General features: G+C 37.7%; 1 protein-coding gene across 6 annotated transcripts in view; it reads left to right on the forward strand.

The window, feature by feature from the left end:
* Window positions 1-26251, forward strand: part of LOC107098116 (contactin-1a-like) — a 104617-nt gene that overhangs the window by 21656 nt on the left and 56710 nt on the right. For 2 of the 6 annotated variants that reach the window (XM_015395586.1, XM_015395587.1), the window contains exon 1: window positions 20883-21008. The exons of 1 other annotated variant lie outside the window; for it this stretch is intronic. In XM_015395586.1, coding sequence (XP_015251072.1) covers window positions 20984-21008 — 25 coding nt within the window. In that variant the 5' untranslated portion in view covers window positions 20883-20983. Of the gene's footprint in view, window positions 1-7103; window positions 7205-12406; window positions 12525-20882; window positions 21009-26251 lie in introns of those variants that run through there. 3 more of the 6 variants (XM_015395589.1, XM_015395591.1, XM_015395592.1) reach the window with 3 other exon arrangements.

Genomic DNA, 26251 nt, shown 5'->3' on the forward strand with positions numbered 1-26251 from the left:
TTGGCTGCTTAGAAATTAAGTGTTAACAAGCAGTTGGACAGGTGTACCTAATAAAGTGGCCGGTGAGTGTATATGGTCATAAGTTGTTTTAGAAATTCTTAACAACTTTTCTTCATAGTTACAAGGGAGTGTGCTTTTCTTTACATCAAGCATCCAAATTCAGAAATACCAAACTGATCCCAAAGGCCAACTGTTTTTTTAGTGGTAACTCACATTATAGGGGTTTCTTCAACAAGTTTTACCCGATAATATCTATAGGGAGGAAGAAGGTGTAGAGAGTAAATACAGTGGGAATGGTGAAAGTACCATCTCCTGTGCTGCTGACTATCTGATTAGAGAGTTGACTCTTCAGTCTCTCAAACTGTGGTCTGTTTGTCAGATAGTTTTTGATCTAGGTATTTGCTGAGGTCTCTGCTTGAGCTTTCTGAAGTTTCTGAAAAAGTAAATCAGGCTAAATGGTTTTAAATATATTATGAGAAATCAAAGAACATATTTCTGACATTATTGTCTGCCTTGTCAAATTGACAGTGGGTTTGTTAAAGTAGTTGAATGATGGCACCTTAAACTCCATCTCCAGGATGATAACCAAACTTTTTTTTCTTTCTTTTTTCCCAGCGTTTTATTGTCATTGCACTGTCACAAGTACAGCGCAACAAAATTCAATCTCTGCGTGTAACTCATCCCTTTGGGGAACAGTGGGCTGCCCGGGGAACAGTGTGGGGTTAAGGGTCTTTGGTCAGGGACCCAGAGTGGCAGTCTGTGGAAGTGGGATTTCAGCTCACAACTTTAGGATTCCAAACTCTATGTCCTAACCCCTAGGCCACCACTCCCCAAACTGCAGGGATCCTGATAATTTGTTTCTTCCTTGTTTGCTACTTAATTTGGTCGACAGAACCTTTATGGCATGTGGTGTCAAGACAACAGGTCTATTTAGGTCATTTAGGACTGATGGCTGAGTTTGTTTGTTTTTTTTTTTTTTTGGTAGTGGAACAAGGCAGAAGGTCTTCCACAATAATGCAACAGTCTACTGGGTCAGGCTAAAGTTGAAGAGGCGCTGTGGATGCCTACAGGGCAGCTCCGACAGGCCTTTAAGTCCCCAGGCCTGACACTATCTGGACGTGGTCCCTTATTCTGGTTTAGTCTCTCCAGCTGCTTCTTTACTTGACCTTTAGTGACAGACAGTTGAAGTTTTTTTTAAACCATCAAGATGGTTGGCATTTTGGCAGTTACCATTCTTTCCACTCTATCTCTATTGTTAAATGAGGAAGTTATGTCCCCTTGAAGGCAGTTGCGCCTTGGGACTTTCCTTCCGGTTCTTTTCCTGGGAGCAAGTTATTTACTACTCTTAACTCAAACTGGGTAAAACCATATAAAAAGGACTATAAAACAGGAGTAAAAAAGTAACAGAGTTTATTCCAGATCAGGTCGTTACAGGACAGAGAAAATGCTTGGAGCTAGCACAGCTGTGGGCTCAAAAGTCACATCCGTGAGCGTCCGGCAAAGATTGAGCCCCGAACAAGGTCATCTTCTCCTTCTTATAGCTCATGAGTCTGTGTTGCATCATGTGGATGTTTAGTTTTCCGTATCAGAAACTGACACGCAATCCATACTGTATCTTGAACTTCATGCATCTTGCCTCTATGCCCAAGAATTACAGATAGCTCCCCTTTATCAGACCAGCTCCAGGATGTGCCCATATCCTGTGTATCTTTAAAAGACAAGAAGGCTGTCCTATTTAGATGACCTCCGTACACACAGTGACATCCACAATGTGAAGGAAGGCCTTCTACTCTGTCTAATATGGCTAACAGAATAACAATGCACATGATGTATAAAAGAATAAACCTAACACTATAAACTCTGGAGATTGCATGTATTCTTAAACCTGTTCTAACAGTTTCTTGCAGAGCAACTGTAACATGAGTAGTAGTATAGTTTAAGCTAGTAAAAATGTGTTACACAAGATGACCTCAATGCTAAGTTTCAACACAGCCTGAAGAAATTTGAAAAAAGTGGGACATTCATTCTCTGTGATTTCCAGCTCCGGAAAAGTAGTGAAAAAAAGAAATTCCCGGACTTCATTTTCTGTGATGTTGTCTGTTTTGACTTTTTGTTTGATCTCTACTACGTGTACCCTTCCTTCATAGTGTACTCATTTTCATCATCTTGTCCTTCTCTTTTCATATTTCTTCTACATTCCAGTTCCAAACTGATTGGTATGTTAATGGTTTGTTTAAAGATGAGTTATAAAAAACATATTTAACCAACTGATATTTTCTTGTACTGATTCTGGAGTGAATCACTCATCCAAGATGTGTGGGTTTTCTGAGATTTTTGGACTGTGTCCAAACAGCTTCCCAGCAGTGGGGAGATGATTTTCTTATGTAAAGTGATAATCCTGTTATCCCGAAGCCAAACAGCTTCCAAACATCAGCAGGTCCTTAGCTGACTTCGCTGAGTAATGCCATATTAACAGAGATTTATTTTCCCTGGCCAGCATTTGTCTTCAGTACCACACTCTGCTTTTCTCTCTGGTTCTAAGTGGGGCTGTTCTGTGCTCAGAGCCATGATCACAGTGTGGGACTTGGCCAGTAGACATGAAATGACTCAGGTCTTTGCCCAGACTGTTCTCATTGTCAAGCAGAGCACACACTTCTGTTCAATAGGCCACCTGACTGTGGCCATGTGCTCGCTGCTAAACACAAGTGACTCGTTCTGCTTACATGGACACCCTGTTCTATGCATGATCGTAGGAGGTAGACTGTTGTAAATAATGGTTACATGCAATGACTAACCAATGTTTTGGCTAATAAAAAGCATATATTTACATATACACTAAAAACTGTATACGTGCATTGAATATTAACTAAGGCTTCATGACCCCAGTGAACCATAGAATGATACTGAAGCTTCCCAGGAAGGAAAATTGTTCCAGGACCACTTGAGTGATTTATCCAAGAGGTCACTGAGATAAAACCGTCTACAGCACTACAGGCCTCACTTTCCTCGGAAGAGGTGTACTCATTTTAAGTATCACATAGGAAGACATTGATGAATACGCTATCAACTTATTAAATAATGCAGAAATAAAGATTGTATGCTTGTTGGAGATTGTATGCTTTTAGAGATTGAAACACATATGTTGAATAGCCTCCTACCCCCTTTATTACCATAGGGAGTGGATATCAGGTTGAGTGGAGGTTTTTCAGGACCCAAATGCAGAGGCAGGGAGGCAGAGGTGAGTTCTTGAAGATTTAATTGAATGTTCACAAGCAATTGAGGCAGGAATCCAACATAAAAATGTAAAACAAACAGAACCATGGAGAAATCGGGGGAAACAAGCATGAGGAACCAGAGAAAGATGGGGAAAGACGAGGAACCAGCACTGCAGAACTGCACAGAGAAATTATTTATGGCTGACTGAACAAAGGCAGGACTAACGAGCTGATTGGGTGCAGGTGTGAGTGAACAGGGGCTTCTAGAAAGGAGCTAGGGAAAAGGAGACGAAGACAAGAGGGCATAAGAGGGCAACAAAGGAAAACCTAAGAACTCAAATACATCCAGAAAACACAACAAAATAGGAAATAAACCAATAAAACTGGAAAACATGGAGCCAAGTAAAACTGAATACACAAAAGAAAACTTAACAGAACCAAGACCGTAACAGCGGAGCTTTCCCCTGGTCTGCTCCCAAACTCTGGGAATCACTCCTTCCTAATTGTTGTAATACTGATATTTTATATTTGTTTTAATCAAGACAAAACCCAGCTGTTCATGATTACCTACCTCCAGTGATTGCCTGCCCTGTTTTTAATATTGTGTATCACTGATTATATTTGTTGCAAAGTTCCATGGAAGATAATGACTTGTAAAAGAGTGACTACCTGAGTTTTCTTATGCTTGATTGAAGCTGCTGCTACCTAGAGTGGTGCAGCTTTATTCATGTTTGGGGGGACGGGGTCTACATACTTTTTACCCATTAATACAAGGGAAGTCCAGATCCCGATTTTTGATTCTATTTTAAAAAATATTTCTGCCAACCTTTGTTGCTGCAAAGGTCGGCAGCCGTTTGATATCAAGTTAGTGATATCAAAGAAAGCTTTGCAACAACATAAATGTAAGGCTGTATTTGCAAATACAGCGTACAGATATTGCAAGGTTGTATCTGATCCAAAGTTGTTTTCAAAGTAAAAAGTATTGCAACACATCAGATATCTTTGCATGGTGTTGCATCTTGATTTACAGCAGCTCTGGCGCTTGATGGTGCTGAAAACGTACTTGAAAACTGTATTGACCGGATTCTGTTATAAATCCCAACAATTTCCGATTTTCTAAAAACAGATTTATCGGAAGCCGATATAGATACCTAGTATCTGATAGGGTCATCCCTAATTAATGCAGTATTTTATTATTTCAAAGCTATGTTTTATACTTACTGAGGTCTTAATCATTCAAGTGTGTCAAAAACACTAAAGCAGATGACATATGTGAGGAAGCAAATACTTCTTCAAGGCGCTGTATATTAACAAGACCAATGGAGTCATAGACTGTATGAGAGCCAAAAAAAAGGCGATTATTCTTTTACACAACATGCAACAAAATAAAGTGTTTGCTGAGCTTGCAGGGACAAAAATCAGAGAGCAAGGCTTCCTGGTGCATATGCATGAATATGCATGCTACTACTTAAGTGTGGCAAAGACTTATACATTGTGTCAGTCAACTCACAAAGCTGAGTTTTCTCATTCGTGATTTAAACTTTGGAGGAGGGGTCTCATGTTTGAACTACTCAGCCCTAAAATTCTCTGGAGAAATTTCCAGGAACTTTGATCTTCTTATAAGAGGAGCAATATTTTGTTGAATACATTTGTTCATGCACAGCTTAATTACTTATTTATCAGTAAGATCATAGGGTGTCTGCAATCCTACTTACTCTGGAATGATGATATTTCATTTGGGATTTACTGACTCTAAGTTACTTTAATGGTTCAGTTAGTAACAAGTTAGTAAAGTAAACAACTCAGTGTCTGCTTTGTGTTTTCTGAGATGTTTAAAGCTCCAATAATGTTTTTTTCTAAGCTTCTCATAGTCGTTCAGACATAGAGGTGGTGTGTCTCCATGCATGTACTATTTGGCAAGCAGCAAGGGATTGTTTATCTTTTGATCTCATATAATGAGTGTTTATCCTATTAACTTCTGCCAGCAGGCAAGTACAGAATTTATTATTATCAAAAGTATGAAGCATACCTCTAGAGGTACAGTATGTATAAAACTCAAATATTGGTCGATGCTTTTGGTAGAGGGGGTTGCTGTTTGATTGGAGAATAGTATAATGGGGGATTCACAAATAATTTACCATGTTGAATTATTCCTGGCATAAGGAGGTTACTTTCTACTCATATTTTTAACTCAACTTCAGATGCGTGTGTATAACTGTAAGGTTTTGTACAAACTGATAAGTGAGGCAGACACTACAGCTTTATTTTGAAGACAGACTAGGAAGATTTTATCTGCTAAATAAACATTTGAAGGCACTAACTAACTTTTGGTTTGTTTGAAATTTCACTTTGTTCCCAAACGTCTGTTTCAAGGGCATTGTATTCGCCTTGCTTGTACTGCATAAGATGTAAATCTTAAAGTTCTGTCACTATGGTCAACCACACAATTAAATGTGTCATACTTGGATTTTTCGCTGCTTTACCAACAAAGAGTAGCACACAGGGAAAACAGGGAGCTAGTTAAAGACAGGGATAATGGCTGGAGCCAGGTACAGGACAATTCTGGACGCAGACCCGTTTACAGCCAAAAATGCTTTATGCTGCAGGGGAGGTTCACCTTTGAACTGGACAACGTCCTTAACATAAATTCACAGCTATAGTGGAATGGTTAACATTTAAACCTATTAATGTTAGTAAAAGTCTAGACCAGGGGTAACCAATTAAAAATCTGCAGGGTCAGAATAAAGAAAATCCACAACCAGTAAAGGCCCAGAAACATCTTTAATTATAATACGTTATTTTAAACATCATTTTACACTGAAATAAAATGAGGTGTTTATTCATTCATGTTAAACATTGACATTTTAAAGAAAAGAAAGAAAAAGAAACATTTTTCCACTTTAAAATCTAAAGTGTTTGTTGAAGTAGAGAACAACAATCTTTCAGTTTTGTATATAGACAATTTCCTGATTCACATATTTTATAAAACACCTGAATTAGGTTTGAATGGCGCCATTCTCAAGCACATATCAAGGTGCTAATCTTTTGCCTGAATTGATATTTATTTTGATTATGTTCATAGTGGGGAATCCTGCTTTACAGCAGCAGGTTGAGCCAAACATACTTATAATCTTTGAGCACACCATTTCACTTTTCTGTCACCAGTTCACCGCGGTTCTTCCAGCTGTCCACACTTTCTCTGCTCTCTTTTCTGATCATCTTCTCCTCCTTTCCCATCGCCCGGCTTACCACAGGTTTGTCTGCTGTGTCCAGAACTGTCTGGCAGCAGCAATCCAGACTGACAGCTCATTGGCTAATCTGTATCATATGTAACCTGGTGCCGGACACTTCGGAGGGCTTTATCGTATTAACAGGAGAAGTGGCGCAAGTGAAGTTGTTGACGTTGGACAACATGCGTTAATTTATAAATGTTTTAAATCAGGTTGGGTCCAGATTAGCCAGCAGGTGGGTCTGGATCCAGATCCTGGTCCGCTAATCCGTTACCTCTGGTCTAGAGTAAATCCAACTGTGCCTCAGTTCAGATTAACTGTTCTTCTGTGGTTTTGCAAAAAACAATGAGCATCTTCCATCTTTGGATGTAGAAAGCTTGTGGATTCATAACAGAGTTATTGGAATTCTGCAGAAGCATTTATTCATGGAGGCTTCATACAAATGCAAACTACACCTTTGATATTCTCCTTAATGAAATAATGGATGGTTTTCTTTAAGCTTGACAGTTATGCACAGCATAGCGTTACACTTTCATACCATCCTATGAAAACACAGTAAATTCTGTGTAAGGTGAAAAAATGTTACAACGTTAAAAGTATCGGAATACTCTCATTGCCATCCATACTCACTGCTATTCTCCTCTATCCACCCACACAGCTTCTCCCGTCTGAGTTGTTGGTTTTCTCGACCAAAGGCAAAAAACACCAAAACAAACACTGGACTGTTTGTTTGACTGTATCAAACTGCATCAGAGGAAGGTAAAGAATAAAGAAGTTGTGCATACAAACGTAAGGCTTGTAAACGTCCCTGTGAAAGCTTGTTTGCTCAAACGGCACCTGCAGTCCGTTCAAACAGTCTTCCAAGCAGATAATGAAGACAGCACAGCCCAACACTGAGATGTACTGTATGCTGCGAAAAGGAAAGGAACGGGATGTGCAGACAGCTGGAGAAAGACACAGTTTTCTGACATGTTTCTTTATTCTACTGAAGTAATTATCAGACAAGCTAAGGCCTGCGGAGGTGCTCTCCTTCCTTTAGTTGTTGAAAAATAGATAATGCATTTAAATGTACCACTGAGGCAGAAAGAAAGACAGGAACATCTCAAATTGTCTCATCAGCACAAGTCCTGGGTCACATTGGTGACAGTACTTTATTTGCAAATTGGCTTCACTTTATAAAAAAAAATCTGAATCTCAGGGCTTTATGGTGCCAGAAGACATGGAAATATATATATATATATATATATATATATATTATTTTTTTTTTCTCCATTGTGTGGTATAGGTGGTATCAGGGCTACCTGCTTGCACCTTACCATTTGGAGTGCAGCCATATTTAAGATAGGGGTTGTCACGATCCTAAAATTATATCGATGAAAATATTCTATAGTTACTGTTATTTTTGATACCCTGAGGATAAAAAATGCCAACAACATGAAAAAACATCCAGAAATGAAATATTAACATGAAAACTCATTTTTCAACCTCAACATGGTGTCATGATGTTTCAAAGTTCAGACCCAAAAATGCAGAAAACCAAACAAAGAGACCAGGTAAAAGGTTTAACGAGTTTTATTGAAGAAGTAAACTGGGGGAGAAGTGTTCCTCAGAACACTGCTCAACCGGAACTGCAACGTGAGGGGAAGACACAGCGGTTAGTTCAGGCTCAGTGGGGAATTTGACTCGTGAAACTTGGAGAAGAGGTTTTGATCGCCGACTCACGTTTCCAGTGAAATTGTTGTGTCCTTGATTCCTGTCTGTGTGCTGTGGTTCCAGTGTCTGTCTGATTCGGTGGAGGGCGGAACAGGTTTTACCCAGAATGCGGTTGGTTGTTGGAGATCGGAGATACTGACTGCGGGACTTGAACAGGTCATTGTGGAGAATAATCCCTTTCTCAGTGAAAGCTCAAACGATCTCTTGGGGAAAGTGGATCCAAACCTCCTGTTTGAATCCCAGCTCAGTTGAAGCTCAGTTTATCCTTCCAGGGTGTGAAGATCCGAGAGATCCAGTTAGCAGGACAACTTCCCTAAACTGGCAAACACTCAGGCGTCGAAGTAGTTTAAAGAGGAAACCATCCGCAGGTGTGTGAGGAGGCGGACCAGAACCAGGTGCCTCCTGGTGGATGAAGGAAAACAAACACAGAAAACACAGACACAACACAGGAGTCCTGACACATGGAACATGGTTTATCAACAGAATCACTGATTCTATTAGTAAGATAAGTGTGCAAATAAATGCAAAATAAATGACCCAAATATATAACAATTTCACAATATTTCAAGATTATTTTAGGTATTATTCTTTTGATGTGCAAATAATCTCGAAATCTGAAATTTAAGATAATAAAAGAAAGTAAACCACACTTATATTTAATATCAATACTATGCCAACTTAGTAGCATTTCAATATTGATACTTTTCAAAGTATAAATGCTTTTTTACAACCCTGATTTGCGATCAGTTCTCTTGAGTACTGCATAAAGCAAAACAAAAAAACAAAAACAAAACATCTAGGTATAACATTCGGTAATGGATAAAAAGTTATTGTTTTCTTTTAGCAATTAAATAAAGCCTTTTGATAAAATTTTATTTTACTTACTTATGAACAAATCAACAACAAAGAATATTTTGAGATTAATTAGTTGATTATTGACACAAAAATATATATGATACCACAATATATATATTTAAAGTTTTCTTTATCTATATTGGCTGGAAAAGTTTTTTATAGACATATTTCCTTCTGTCTCTTCACATCAAGTTGTCCTCTTTACATTCCATTTTGTTCAGCAAGCATGAAAATTGCCCTATTTAACAATGATCTCCAATGCCTTTCAGAATGCAGCATCTCTGGAAGCCCCCTAAAATAACCCACTGACCCTTCCTTTTACAGCTTCTATCTCCATAGATAAATAAATAAATAACAGATTTCAACTTCCATTTTGGGTTTATCTCTATTGTACTGAGGATTGTGACGTTCTGGCCCTGAAGGGTAAATACAATTGTTTACCCTGACTGAAGAAAAGCAGCATTGTGAGTGTAACATGTATCAGTCATTGTAAGGCTTGGCTGACCCATACTGTACTGTAAAGGGTCACATACAGTAAGGTCAGAGCAGAGGGTAGATACCAGTGTTGTGGTCAAGACCACCTAACCCGAGACCAAGACAAGACCAAGACCAGCGCCAGTATGTGACAATAAAATGTGAAACATGATCAAAATCACAAAAATGGATCTAAAAGACCCACATTCACATAAAAACACCTAGATATTTAACACACAGAGCTGGACTAAACATTAACATCTTTATTATGTACTTCTGTGTAGTAATCACAGAATTTCAAACAATTAATCAAAGTCGATCAAAATTGTATTTTCTCTGCCGTTCATGAACAGTACATACATTTATGTTGTTTTTAAATGTGCTATTTCAAAACAATGTGCAGAATTCTGTAAAATGTGTAAAATTGTTTCTCTCTCATATACAGATTAAAGCTATGTTATATAACTTTTCTTAAATTAATCTATATCTGTCACCAAGTTGTGAAATATGTTATGAGACATATAATTTGTTGAAAAAATAGATTGATCTCCTTCACTGCATTTACCAATGAGACAGGTTATTGCTTGGATTTGAATCCAAGCATCCAATAAAAAGAAGGATCTTAAAGAAACTGATAATATTCTGATGATTAGTGTTATTTCCACAGTTGTGGTCTTGACCGGTCTTCAAATAAAATGCCGAGTCCTCAGCGCCCGAGACCAAATGTGGTCAAGTCCGAGACGAGACCGAGACCATCAAAAAATGGTCTTGAGACCAAGACCGATCTCGAGTACTACAACACTGGTAGATACCTTTTTGAATGAGTCAAAATGTGGCAGCCATTTATCAGACATGAGTCAGAGTGTTGTACGCTGATGTTTCGGCTAAAATTAGGGCTTTATGATCATACATGCGATTGTGATCCTTTGCTCAGACTTGAGATGGTGAGCTTGTATAAAAAAATTCAAGACTCTCTTTTCCACAATTTTAGCCAACAATTTTCTATGAGTATATAACTTAGGCGTCTGCAATATCCACTGGGGAAGATTACATAATTTTAGCACCCCTCCACTTTCTGCAATGGACACCAAGAAAAATTTATAACTATGTAGAAAGCGCTTCATAACTGAGCCTTTTTTCTCTAAAATTTTGTTTGTGCAACAAGACCTGTTTAGGTCCTCAACTAGTCCCCAAATGATTTTGAATACATAGTATTTTCAAGTATAATATCCTACCACAATCTGCATCCAAGCTAATTATTGCTGTTATGTTATTACCAACACTTTTTTTTTGCTGTAGGATTATTGTCCAACTCTAATATATAGGGAAATGGTAGTTTTTCGACATTTGAATTTGCTAAATAGCTCAGTCAGGCTGGAAGTGAATGTCAAAGTTTTTTCTTTCAGTAAAAAAATCCACAGTTTTATTGAGCTTTTTTATGATTTGGTAATTGTTCTGCCAGTGCCCGATTCTTATTACTTTTGCAGACAAATGGAGCTCTTCTTCCAGGATTTGATAGTATCGTTTACCATCCATCGTTTCATCAACTCTGAAAAACATTATTTATTTTTTTTTTTTTAGCTTTTACTCATTAATTCCTCCTCTTGATGCGGTTTAATAAAGCCCACAGTTTTTAACCCTTTAAAGCCCGATCCAAGAATAAAACAAAACAGGAAATATTTTTTTTTTTTTTTGGTTTGAAGTCCTTATTTGGCCTTTTAACAAAATATGTAAAAAGAAAAAACAGAAATACATTTTTGATATTAATAATTTATTACTATGCGATAAGTCAAGATTATTTTTTGTGTAGTTTTCTGCCCTCTGTTATCAGGTATATCTGATTGTGTACAATAGGATTTTGAGCAAAGCTTTTACTATTAAATTATGCAAAAGGTGTCAGACGCAAAACATTTCAGAAACCGTATGTATCAAATACGATACATTTGGCATTACAGGGTTAAGCACACAACTGTGAATCTCTGCAGCTCCTTCAAAGTAACTATGGCCCTATGGGCTACTTAATTGAATCATATTTTCTTTCCCCAGCCTCTCAGTATCCTGTCTTAGTAGTTTTGCAGTTGCGTCACACCCTAGGCTCTTGTGGTTCTTGGTCTTCATGGTACTATTAGTTCTACAAAACTCTGCCTCAGCCTTACAGATAACCTGTAATTGTTATGAAACTGAGGGAAACCTCTGGACATTGTTCAGTTCTAAATGAACAAATCCACTTTGACAGGACAGAGAGCAGATGACAGGAGGTGATGAACAGACTTCCTGAGGGGGAAGGAAAAGATGCAGAGAATCCAGGGAGACTCTAAACCCCATTATCAATGCCTTGATGACTCCTCTGTTGCAGAAATCAATACAAGCTAACCGGCTTCAGGGCACATGCCCAACCAAGAGGATGAGGCTATCTCCAAAATATCCATTATAGATGAGAGGAGAAATAAAGGATGGAAAATAAGCATAAGAAAAAGAAAGTAAGGAATGCAAGGAGGGATTGATAGTTGGTGGGAAGAGAAGGAAATAACGGCAGCAAGACATTGAGCTTTGATGCTGATGTTTCTGTCTACAGTTCATCCTGTTTGGATGTTTCCAACAGAATTTATATTTAGAATTAATCTGTGAGAATATCATTTTCATCCTTTCTTTTATTCACTCCCATGTTAGTGTCTTTGTGCTCACATCTGACTGCCATTCTAAGACAATACCATATTATCGCTCTTCATGACTGTAAGCACACTGATAGCCCCTCCCTTTCTTATTTTTCTCATGTTCTCTATCTTTCTCATCCTCCTTCCTCTGTGTTGTGAGGTCACAGCTGGGAAGCTCTGTGATTTGACAACCCAGTGTTTACATGAGGTTGCATTTGTGTGTGTGCGTGTTTAGAAGTGATAGAAGGGTGCAGGATGCCATGGCAGCGGCTGCTAACAGTTTATCCTGAGGCACACTCTGGAGGAGAGAAATGCAGCTGATGTCAACGCTGTCAACTCAATACTGAGAAGGTTGCAGTCATTTTGGGGTGTGTTAACCTGAGGTTTGTTGCAATTTTAGTGTGGTATATTGGTGCATGTAGAGAGTGGTCAGAGGTGGGGGGAAAGTTGAGAAGTTTGCTTTGTTTTCTGTGGCTATTATAAGGATGTGTGTAAGTGTCTCTCGCTCCGCTCAGCCCTGCTGGCTCTGGGATCCTCTCCTCTGCAGAGGGAACGGCTCATTATCTGTGAATGAAGCATCCTCCCTAAAACTGCAGGGCTGCACATTTGGCAGAAGGAACCTACTGGAGCATAATGTGCATTCAACTTCGTCTGTGTTTGTGGTGACTAATCATTCCTATCAACAAAAATGTCTAAATTTAATTGCAAAGTCTGTATCTTTAATCTTATGAGTAGTCATAAGCCTGTAAGCACTTACTTTGGGTCATGCTACTGTAATATTCTGTCCTTTCGTTGCAGACTTTTAGACCCAAAATCCAGTGATTTTATTAATAGTTATTTATTCTTTATGGTATTTAAATGCACTTTTAGTGTGCATAATTTATAATGTAGAAATAAGCATCTTTATTGCGTGAGTAGTGTTGTTAGGTTTAGTTACATCGTCTGAAGCATTTATGCTTTTGCAGCTTTCTGTTATTTTTGTAAAACTTACATTAAATGTTCATTAAATGTGGAAACTTATTCGCTATTAAATTGATATTTTTTAACTCACTGCAATGGTTACATGGTTAATCTATAGAATTTAGGTATAAAAAATTTTTTTTTGAAAAATAAGCTAAATTATATAGGATATCTCTTGCCTCTTTTATAATTGAGGATGCCTGCATGGCATTGAGGTCCCAGTCGGTTTGCATGCCAGTTATGGAGTCTCTTATGAAAAGTAAACAATTGCATCAAGAGAGCCTTGCTTGAAATAAGATCATTTCACACGTTTTTGCACATTGGTCAAGGCGGAGCAACGTTTCGGCTTGGTTGTTTTCATGGAAGTTGAATCTCTAGTTTAATCAAAACGCTAACATAATCATTAAAGCAGATTCCTGTTGTGATGTTTTTGAAGATTTTTTACAAAAACTGTGGTGTGTCTGGAACGGCTTGTCACAACACTAGATATCCAACACTAGATAAAGCCCTTCCGCCCACACGACACACTCACACACACATCCGCACACACCCCCCACACACATGCATCTTTCTATGTGTTTAACCATTTGCTATAATGTTCAGCCAGCTGTGTAGAGGTTGGGTAGAAACAACGCTTTGTACTTTCCCTTCCCCCTTTATGCGGCACATCAAGGTGACCATAGCCACAATGGTTATAGTTGGATGTGATGCCTTGAACAAACTAAAACCCATCTCATATTGCATAGTATAACGCCTTAAATTCTATTAGTAATATGTCGCAGAACAATCAATATGTGTAAAGTTGGTCATTTATTGCCTTCACTTTTATGTCTTTTTTTTTGCAAAAAGAGTAATTTGTCTACGTCTGTCCTCCTTTACTCACTAAAATCAGCTCTTCTATTGAGAGCTAAATGTCTTTTAGGGTGCCTGCTTTTACCAAAACCTCTCAGCACAGCCCACATGAACATGAACACAAAAGCTCTTTCGGGTGAAATGGGTGCAATTTGGTTTCTTCCCCTAAGTCAAAGCCTCAGCTCATTGTGCCTCGGTTCTCTTCAGCTGACTCACTGAGCAGTAATAAAAGCCTAAAGGAACAATCAGATCCACACTATATGGTGCCATTTACTCTGCTCTTAATTAAAGCATTACAAGAAACTATTTTTTTTTATTCCCCTATTTAAATAGATGAAAAAAGAGAAATAAGAGAAAGAGATGCTGGAATAATTTACATTGAATTTGTTAAAATTAACAGAAGTAGGAATCAACAAAAAAAAAAATATATTTTTTACTCTTCATTTTTGACATCCAACCACCTTTTCACACTGGTTATATAGAGAATCATTTTATATATGATTCCTTACAGCGAGTGGAAGCTGTGAGCTTGGCAGGTTTCAGAAAACATGAACATGAATCACAAATATGAGACACTGAACTAGAGCAGTTTTTTTTGTTTTTGTTTAATGAGTTTTCTGCATAATCAGTGATCTGTGGATTGTAATTAACAAAAATTAGTAAACTTTTTGAATCACTGACTTTTTCTTAATTTTACCCCTCATGATCACAAGTTAGAATCGCATTCATGAATTTATTAGTTAGTAGTTTGTTATTCGTAAAAAAAAAAACTGATGTATGCACATCAAGAATGGAAAATTAGCAATTGATTGCAAAGAAATCCCTATTCTGCGAAAGATTATACAAATCAAAAACCCATTGTTCAAATTGATATTTACATCTATGTATATTTTGTATTTGTCTAAAGGTTCAAGAAACCTCTTTGTTTTCTGACTATTGCTGTATTTCGTAATATCAGACTTTACAGGATTAATAATAGAAAATAAACATCCTCTGCTTAGATATATTTGAGCTGCAGCTGAAGTTTCCTTTTCACCAATGTTAAAAAGTAAAATTTTTTTTTCTAAAAATACAGTGTGTTCTATAGCTTGCAGCAATTTTTATTTTAAACTGACGCATTCAGGGTGTTTGTTCACCCCCACCCCCCCTCGCTGGGAAAAAGACCAAGGAACCAAATGACTAAAACATAATCTATGCAATTACACTGAAAATATGTCTGAGTGAAATTCACCTAAATTTAAAAAGAAAAATGAACCAGAAACAGATAATATTTGTCCCTATCTAAAAAAAAAAGCAATTTAGACTCAAAAGGTCATTCTTTTAATTCAAAGTTTAGCAAAAAAAAACATACATCTTTTTAGGGAAAGCACTTTTTACTCTAGAGTTTACTCAGGCTCTTTTTCCTGTAAGTACTGATAGCTAAGTTAGGAAGAGGAATTGAAACAGCATTATTCCTATGGAAATATGGAAAATGTAAATAAATATCCCTTGTGTCAAAGTTTTCAAATAGATATTATATATTGTTGTATTTGTGGTTCTGTAAAAGTACATGTCCACATGTTACTAATGCTTAGATAGCTGGGGGAGTCTGATTGTGTCCGGTTGGGTGGTGGTTTTAGAGGACCCAAATGCAGAGACTGAAGCTGAAGTGGTATCTTGCAGTTTTAATAAATCAAAAAGGTTACAACTGAGGCAAAAACACAGAAAACTAAAATCAAGGAGACATCAGGGAAAACACACATGAAGAGCCAGGAAACGACGAACCAGCAAACAGTGACTGAACAGGAGGAGTATAAATGGGAGTCTGTACAAAGAGCAGGCTGATCAGCAGATTGGGAGCAGGTGTGGACAGAAGAATCTAGAAGGGAACTAGGAGGAGGAGACTGACAAAAGAGGGCCACTCAGGGTAAACAAGAAATACATAAGAATTCAAAAAATATAACCAAAAACAACTAGAATAACACAAAATGGAAATGAAACCAATAAACTAGAAAACACAGAAAGACATGACTCAAAGTATAACTGAAAACTAAAAAATAAAAATGCAGAATCATGACAGATTGTGTTATTCGAAAATAACAAAAGGTTTACAATCTATTTTGAATTCCTAATGTTGCCCATTGATGCTCTTTCCATCATTTTCACAGATGAATAAAACAATACAAGGACCAAAGTTTAAAAAATGACAAGTTTTTTTTTTTTTTTTTAGAAAAAAACAAAATGGAAAAAAAAAAAACACAAAAAAAACATAAAGCAATGTTCTCCATTCCTAAACTTTTAAGTATGAGGCATCAATTTTTTATTAGAAATCAATTGATAACATTTTTTTTTAAAGGCTGATGCTGATTATTTTCACATCAGTGTTATTGTTCCCAAACAGGTTAACTGTTATTCTTGAGCCTATTCTTGGAACCAATATTGTTTTGTTTTCCCCCATTTATATAATAAAAATGACACAGTGATAAATACTACACAAGTCTCAATCTAAACAAAATTTAAATTTTTATTTCCAAATCATCATTAACAATCGAGGGAGCGGAACATGCATGTGATACATGTTGTCTTGTTGCATTGCTGCTGAATGCACTAATAATTCGGCCAAGGCATGCATGTAGAAAAAAACTGTAGTATTTGTAAAAATTAAATTCTGGCAAATGTCTTTATTTAGTATCAACATAATTTTGACTATGAAAAAACTGTTTAAAATGTAAAATAAAGAAAACCAAAAACATGCCAGACCATTTCATTCAAAACATCTTTCCCATCAACCAGGACTCAGAATCAGAAATACTTTGATAATCCCAGGGCAAAATTACTTTCGTTACATTACTCCATCTGTAATAGAGTGACTATTTCATATAATATATATAATTAGGGGCTCCATCTCGCCATCAGTTTGGAGGTCCTTGGCCTGGAAAACATTGAAGACCCCTGTTATAAGAAATTACTTTTTGAAAAGAGGCTGTTATTCATTTACACACTTCGATTACACTCTTTGATTGGCCACTTGCTTTTAGCTTCTAAAGCCTTTGCTTTGGTTTTGATTAGTCGGAAAGCTCATACTTTATGAATAACAGCAAAGTGCCTGATAAAAGGGAGAATTCTGCTGCCTGGTTGATCTAAGTTGAACACATCATATTCGATTTGTTCCCAGAGCATCAACTGCAAATCTCTTGACCTCATCCATTAGCCTAAACGACTCAAAGGTTAAGTGCAGACATTTGAAGGTGGCTGCTTTTATTAGGCAGATCTTGCCATCAATCCAGTGACTTTATCTGCTCACAAAAATATTCCACCATAAAACATCTGCTGTCTTTATTTGCAATTTGCTGAATGACCATTAATATAAAAAACTCACATAAAATGTCTTTATGCAAACCTGAAATACTATGATTTTTGGATTACCTAAGCAGGCTTAAACAGTGTATTAGGGGTAGCCAGGATTCATGTTAGGATCTAGAGATTTTGCTCTGCTTGCAATGAAATTCAATAATGATAATGGCAAAAACTTTATGTGTCATTTTAGCCATTCTTGCATGTATTTTGTTGTGTGATCTAGTGTCTTAACACACATTAAAATACTACTTTCTGGTGATGTTAACCACTCCTCATCCTTAGGGTTCAGCCTCTGCATGGTTTCTGTAACCCGTACACTCTAAGTAGGACTCCTTCCTTTTCAAAACAGAGAGGAAACCTCCTACACCTTTTTCCTTCTACAGGCTCAGTAAAACTGTAGCTGAGAGTAGCTAAATAATGAATCATACATTGTTTTTTACCCATGAGTAGCTCATGCTGAGAAGCTTTACGGATATTGTTCTGCTTACTTCTTGTTTCCCACAGTTGTTTTCCTTTTGCCTGTGGTTAAAATGCTGGAAAACTTTTCAAAAGTAACAGAAGCTGTAGTGTTTAGTACAGGTTTACCGCAGCCTTTGTTGAAGATTGGATCTGGGCCAAAACTGAAGTTGATTCCGACCCAGTAGGGGGAGAATACAGATGGTAAAACCTGGAATAGTCAATTTACGCAATACTGATGAAATAAAACTGTGTCATAAATTTGAATAAAGGTGACTATTCCTATTGTAGTGCAAAAAAGCTTACAGATGACAGATTTTTTGTGCAATTAAATAATTCTTGTTTTTGCAAAAATGGCAGACGTTCAGCCAGCTCAATGAAATCCTATGTAAAGATCCCATATCATTGCAAAAATCTTTGTTAGATTGTTAGACGAAGACTGTGGGAGACAAGGTTTTTATGCAACATAATCCTTCTTTAAAAAAAATGAAGGGTCATGACAGTCCTGATAATATAGGGTTAAGCTTGGGATGAAGAGGGGAGATGGTGAAATTGGAGAAATTGTGAGTGCCCCCATGTATTCAATTTGATGAGGGGGTGTCCCTTGGTGTGTGTGAGTAGGACAGAAGGACTTAAAAGATTAAACCTCGGCCACAGTGAGACGACCCCTCTCTGGGGCATTCTCACTACAAGAAAGCTCACTTACTGGTGTACCATTTGCATGGCTTTCTGTTCTACCCAGGGAATCGGTCTTTCTCCCTCCCTATCATCCTTTTCTCCAGGTTTGCACCTTGAAAGATTGCTCCAATCCATCAGCTTGGCTTGTTTCTTAGGCACACAATAGAGAGTAGTATTTAGGACACTTGGCAGGGTAGGCATGTTGGAGGGAATGGAGAACACAGGCTGCTAAAGGCCTTTGCATGGTTTCCACGTCCATCTGCACAAGACTGCTGGGTCTTTCCCGATGCAAATTAACTTTAGCTTTTTTGGGTCAGGACTGCACAAGAGTTTCGTTCTGTCTTACTCTCCCATCTGCTGATTTTTTTTACAGCTTTTAATGAAATAAGTTGGAGGGATATTTCAGAATGTATTGATGATATAGTGCTATAGTAAACTATTCACAACCCCAGACCCTTTTCACACCTCACTATATTGCAATCATAAAAAATAGGTGTACATTGTAAGGTTTATTTTAGTTCCCTAATATACAAAACAGGTAGATATGCAGACCCATTCAATTAATGAAAATATTATTGCAAGCTAAGATAAGAAGTAATAAGAAAACTGTTTGCTTATATGTTGAAATTGTTAGGGGTTGGAGGTTTTGCAGTTTTCTGCTGTGAGTGACCCTCTGGTCACAGACAGGATCTTTGCTGCGCAGCAACTGGTGTTGCTGCACAGCTGAGGTCATGACTAGCGTGTATATAAGGAAGTGAAGGATCATCTGTCTTCGCTGGATGAATACCCCTGATGGTATTCTAGGCAAAGACCTAAACCACAAGAGTGAAACCCCTGGTTGGAGGGAGTTGAATATCCTGTTATTATGTGGACTGACCACAAGAATCTGGCCTATTTCCAAGAACCAAAATGTCTGAAACCTAGACAGTCACGTTAGTCTCTGTTCTTTTCCCATTTTAACTCTCTCATCTCTTACCGTCTAGGCTCTTAAAAACCCAAACACGATTCAATGCCAAGGCAATACCCCCGTGATCAGGAACCTATCTCAACCATCATTCAATAATCCAGCATTGTGGGGCCCTTAAAGTGGGAAAAAACAAATAAAGTGCTGGAGGTTCAGTCGACCAAACCCGACCCTGGCACTGAACTTCCAATCTGGGTATATGTTCCTGCTTCTAGGTCCACCCTCATTAACTACGTATGCACAGCAAAATTGCCCTGCTATGCTGGAATCAACAGAACTCTTGCACTCCTTAAATGACATGCTGGTAGCCTACATTATATAAGGGTGTTAGAGTTATGTTCCTGCCTGTCCAGTGTGTGCCACAACAAACCTAGTGACCAGCTCCATCCATGCTCTCATATTGCCTTGAATTTCGTTTCTGGACTACCACCATCTAAGAGTTTCACCACCATACCATTCTCCGTATAAACGACAGCTTCTCCAAAGCCTGCCACCTCATCCCTCTTAGTAGACTTCCATTACGTCTTGATACAGCTTAGCTCTTGACTCGGAATGTTTTTCACCTTCACTGACTCCCTTGTGAAATCCAGGGGTCTGCAAATTTATCTCCCTATTCTGGAAGGAGTTTTGCACCTCTTTGGGAGGTAAGACTGCTCTCAGTCCAGGTTTTTATCCCCAAAATAATTATCAATCTGAACTCATTAACCATGGAGCTTGAGGCTTGAGTACTCAGTTGCCTTGGGTCAAATTTGCAAATAATTGTTAAACTTCCTCTACTACTGGTCTGTCTCCATTTGGGTCCTCCTAGGATACCAAGCTTCCCTGTTTCCATCTGTCGAGCAGGACATTGCAATTATCTCTGTCAAACACCACAGTTGGCATTGTGGACGTGTCTGGAAACTGAGTTTCTGCGTTGAACCGGTTAGTGGAAACAAATCGATGTCTGGCTGATCGGAGAAGGATTCCTGCTTCCCATTACTCAACTGGAGAAATGCTTTGGCATTAAGCTAAAGGCTTCTATTGGCAACTCTCTCCCAGATTCATTGGTTCATTTGAAATCCAGGCAGAGCTCAGTCTCTCTGCGGTTTGCCTCAAGCTGCTGGATCATTAAAAGATTCATCCTGTCTTTCATGTCTCTCTGATCAATCCTGTACTGTCTACGTATTCCTCCTTTCAGTCCCCCTCCACCTGCCGAAGACATTGACAAGCACTGTGCAAAGGATTTTGGAGGCTCAATCCGAGAAAAGGGTTGTCAGTATCTAGTCGATTGGGAAGGTCATTGACCTGAAGAATAGTCTTTGGTCCCTCCTTCTCCTAGATGAAATCCCAGCCAAAGACCTAAACAGGAATATCTTTCTTGTTGAAATTGGTCTTCTTTTGAATCTCTTGAAAGTAGACTCTGAATCTCAGTTTGTATCCGACCTTCAGGGAAAAGGTTTTACCTGTGTCCAGCATTTCTCAGTCTTCATCACCTGCCTTTCTGCTTTCCAGCCCAACGTGTCTTGCAAGTACCAACACTCTTGGATCTTACTCACATTCTCCAGGACTTCTGGGGTACGGTCTGCAAAGCCTGGTAAATCAAACCCCTACAGATCCATGCCATTGCCTCTTCATCTCTCAAGTAAGCAAATCAATCAGTTCTCAGTTGTCATCAACCAACCCCTTCCTGATCAGACTTCTTTCTCCCTCAGCCCAACCAGAATGTTCAACTGGCTTCCTCCAGTTTTCTGCTTCCAGATTCTCATTGCTTTTTTGAATAAAATTATAATTAATTGTTAAAATTATCTGTGTGATTTTACATGTGTATTAAAAAAAACCTACAAACCAAAATGACAGAAATGTACTCTTTTTTTTCCTTCATAACCCTCTTTACCCTTTCAAGAAAAATAATGCAACACACATTTTCTTTTGTCCTATCATGTAACATTTTAGTTTGGTTCATCTGTAGGACAGTAGGACTCTTTGCTTTGATCTAATAAGGGGGTATGGGAATGCCTAAACTTAGATAAATCTTTCCATTAATTGCATTTTACTTTAACAGCCCAGCAGGGATAGGGCATGAATAAGTAGTCTGTCTGTATAAAACCTGTCTTAGTACAATCTGTGGTTATTGATTGGTTTTCTTACTGTTAATCAAGATGCAGTAATTGGAGCCCATCAGCTTTCTGTCTCATCGGTTCGACTCTGCCTTTGAGAGTAAGCTGCACTCTGTCCTCTAGTAATTATGATTTTTCATGGCAGTTTACTGTAATGCATATTGAGGAGCATGACACAAAGCTTTCAGAGCACGCTAATGCTTTTTCTGAAGAGACAGCTTCAAAAAAAACTTTACTGGTCAGACGTGAGTGGATGTAACTGAACAGAGCCCCTTTTTTTGACCTTTGCCTGCTTTGATGCAATTTATCACATGTAAGGAGACGCTTTGAATAGCTGGAGGCGTTGTGCAAGTAATTGGAAAACAGCCTTTGGCTTTTGCTGTTCATCTTCTTTTCAGCGAAAATTCATACGAACAACATTTTTGCCCTTAACCAAAGGAGGTTGCAAAAGCTTTTCTCTGGATGTGTTTCCTATGTTACCAGGATAACAAACTTCCGTGCTGCTTTATGAAATTGGGCACCAACTTGTGGAGATAAATAGGTTTATTTGCAAATATTCTGACATACAGTAATTGAGTGTTTTAGAATAGTAGAGTTTAGTATTGGTTTTAATGAAGCATTTTTTAACAATGTTATGATATAATGTTGCCCCGCGATGGACTGGCGACCTGTCTAGAGTTTACCCTGCGTCTCGTTGGTAAACAGCCGGAGATAGACATCAGCATCCCTCGCGACCCCAGCTAGGATAAAGCGTGATGGAAAAAGGATGGATGGATATTATAATGCAATAATTCTGAATTGTTTAGCAGGACAGTCACAGTTTTATTTCTGATTGGGCTTGGATTGTGTACTTTTGTTTTCACTTTTATTTTTAAGATAAAAAGCAGCACAAGTTATGCCCAAAAAGCAAAAAAAGACAATCCTCTGGATTTTGTTTCAAAGTTTGAAGACGTTTCGCTTCCCATCCAGGAAACTTTTTAAATTCAAAATGTCACAAATAGAGTTGAGTTAGATTTATAGTTACCAAAAACAAAGCCTTGTTTTGGCTTAGAAAACATACAAATAGAACCACATGAACGGGTTCGCCCTTAAGAATGGGGGTAGTTTGGGTTCTTTGTTTGACTGCAATACCCGTTACCTGTCTATGTCTCTGAAAGGGTTTTTTTTAGAGCGAAATGTTGGCCTGGCTGAACGGGCGAGGTGTTCTGTTCACACCCCTTTCAAACCATCTGTCTTCTTTTTCCAAAATGTGAACATTGTGGTCCCCAAAAGAATGTCCTTTGTCCAGAAGGCGTAGATGTACTGCTAAGTCTTGTCATACATTTTTTAAATCATTTCATTCATCATCTCAGATTTAGAATTTTTATTGTCGTGAATGTGGTTTCTTTGCATCTTGTTGCTTGTTGTGAATAAAAAGGGTTGGATGTTAATCACTATAAAAGTGTGTGACATTGAGCTTATGCTCAGTTATATATACCAGCCAATTGAATCTTAATGACATGCACGAGGAGGACCTAGTTTACTGTTAGTAGGCTGAATGACTGAGGTCATTGATATGCAGACCAGCTGAGGGCCCTGGAGCAATCTGGCCTTGGGTGGCATGTTAACAGCAGGGGTTTGGATAATAGATTTTATTAGCATAGTTTCTGCTAGCAGGTGAAATGCAAAGATCAGAAGAAGGTAGGAGGTGGGAATTTATATCATGAAAAAAAGCTGAAAGAGTGAAAAAGCAATAGTCTAATGGTTTGGAAAATGACATCATAAATATGAATATGATCTCATGGTCAAATGGTAAAACAGGACCAAAACAGATATTTTGTTAAAGACTTTAACCTCATAAAAAAATATTTTTCTGCCTGTGATTTATGTTATGATGCATACAGTCACATTATATTGTAATTTTAGAGTGGATATTAATGGTTCTACATCTTTGGATGGTAGCTTAAAGCTCTAACAATGATTATTATTGCATTGCTGTAGCAAATGTTTACATCAGCTGTTTGAGCATGAGCACAAAGCTTACCTGCGTGCAATCAATTAATCAATCAATCAAAATGAGGTGAGACGAACTTTCTGGTTTGAGCAGGAAGACCACAGCATGAAATAAAAAGTCTGCCGTTCTACTTGGGCAGAGGAAAGAGCTGTGCAAAGTTTGTATCAAGAAAGCGAAGGACTGAACAGACAGCCAGTAAGCTCGCGTTTAATCCTGTTATAAATGCAATGTATGTGCTGCGCTGATGAGGCATTGAGATGTGGGGGAAATGTTTTTGTTTGTAGCAGGGTTAAGCTTGTAAATAGTGTATTTTGAAAAATGAAGATTAAAAAGATCAACCAATAAAATTTTACTTGACAAAAACAACATGCTCAATTTCAATATTAAACCTTACGCATATAGTAACTGTCGAGTTAAAGGTGAGATTGCCTTAATGTGGGTATTTTTGTCATTAAGACATGGATAGACATAGAAAATCTTGCATTTGTACAGAAAACAGATTTATAGAACAGTATATTAACAGAACAGAATTCTTCTTGTCAGGTTGGCAGGTTAGACAGTGCTTTTCCTGACCTGCTGACTCTACATCACTGGCATGTATTACCTGGATGGCTACTTGACACACTGTTTTAAATCAATCTACCATTGTATTATCAGAGGTAAAGCTACTCGAAACTCAATTTGTATAATATAACAAAATAATTTCTTTATTCCGCCTATATAAAAAGGAGCATTGTGCAAGTTTAAAGCTTTAATATTATTTTATTTTCCTTTCCCTTACATGTCTTACAATTGCCTGACATGTACATTTTACTCCAGTTGCATTTAATATAAGGTCCATTAGTCATTTTTTGAGGGAGTTATACCGGTCCTGCTCTCTTGGTTTTCTCTTGGCTCGTGCTCCACACTGGCAGGTTCGTAATGAATGAGAAAACCGGAACGACCATTTTTTTAAGATGGATCAGTAAAGAACATCCACAAGTGCACATCAAAACCCATCACAGAATGCACAAAAGAGTAATAAATTAAGACCTTTGCTTAGTGTGACCAAAAGGGCCTATTTGGAGTCTTACTGTGATGGAGTAGACCAGAGTAGATTTTGGAGTAGCTTTCAAAAAATTATGGGAATAAAAAGAGACTGTAGTTGACCATGTTTTGGCTTAAACTATATCCTATATAACTTTCTTAACTCAGAAGATATTACTCCTCTAAACAAAAAACTTGCAGCTGTAGACTATGATGCTTTTTCTGTTCTACCATGCGTGTGCACAACATTGGTCTCAAGTCACTAGAAAGGCCAAACTTGCAAAAACTCTAGACCTCCTGCAAGATGAAATAATTGCATGCAAAACAAGAAAAAAGCACAATTATAGATTTATAAAATCATGGATTGAAATGTAGTAAAATATGTGCAAAAATACACTTTTGCTGCAAAGTTATATGGAAAATTAGGTGGTCCAATCAATCTTAAGCCAGTTTTTTTTTTTTTTGTAAATTGTTAAACATTTTTCAACTGTCTCAGTGCAGCTTAGATTATGTACTGTAGAGCATCTCTTTCCTCCGTTGTCTCTTTCCTGGGCTTATAGCTTTTTCTACTGTATAATAGACTTAGATAAGTGATGTACATATCCTGTTCTTTACTGTATTGGTGTTTTGTGGAAGATAAACATGCTTTCCTCTCGAGAATTTGGTCTTATTTTCCACGGATACCGTACACCTAGAGAGCATGTTTCTGAGCAGAGAGTTAAAGAGACAAGCAGGCTGAGCGTAGCCTTTTTTTGGAGCTCGAGATCGATGGTTCAGCAATAAATAATTCATTCTTTGTGGGAAAAAAGGATAGATTCAGCATCCAAAAGAAATCCATTCCAGCTTGTGTCTTATTCTGGGACATATATAGTCATATCAGGTGGTTGGGGTCATGTTAGGGGAAAGTTCTTATAGTCTACAACAATTTTCCAGTACGAATATATGTTGTTTAATATGGAAAGTAGTAGAAATCAATGATTACTTGCTAAACTAGCATGTTCGTTGCTAGTTTTTCTAGTGTACCTTTATTAGAATGAATTTCTAAATAAAACCAAAGTTTTATTAAATTGCTATAATATGTACTGTAGTTATACAAAACATTGTAGTACACAAGATTAATTAAATTAAGGTTAATTTAACATTTAACGTGATACAATCAACCAATAAACTGTTGTTCTCTTCAGCACCTAAAAAATCAGTTTTCTCTCGCAGACTGTCAAACCAAATCCTCTGTATAATTTTTTTTATTAGAATAGTTTAATGACATTTTCTAAAAAAAGAAAAAAAAGCACTTTTTCTTTTATTATCAATAGGCCCTTTATTCCCAGTCCCACTAACTCATCACATGGCTCTGTTATATGCTGCCTGTAGAGCTAGTTTGATCTAAAAAGAAATCCCACATTGGCCAGCTGGCCCAGTTACCTGCTTCCCCAGTTACCAGGGGAAGCAGGTAACTGGGGAAATACATTTATGGCATTCTTTCTCAGAAAAAAAGATCACAGAATCAATAATGCTGAAAAACGTCAATTATAGCCTGGAGCCGGGCATAAAGCTTATCACTGTTAGATGGAACACGGGTTGTTTGAAGAGTGTGGCAGACTGCATTTATCAGGACAAATAAAATGTTTCATTATCATCATGTGTAGGTTAGAATTGACCAAACATTGTCAATTTAATAATTTTTATCAAGAGAAGGTTATATCGACCTTAAGGATAAACCCATGAAAATTGGAGATCTGTTAGAGTGAA

This window comes from Cyprinodon variegatus, unplaced genomic scaffold (genome assembly GCF_000732505.1).
Source record: "Cyprinodon variegatus isolate N-32 unplaced genomic scaffold, C_variegatus-1.0 Scaffold748, whole genome shotgun sequence".
NCBI classification, from domain to species: Eukaryota; Metazoa; Chordata; class Actinopteri; order Cyprinodontiformes; family Cyprinodontidae; genus Cyprinodon; species Cyprinodon variegatus.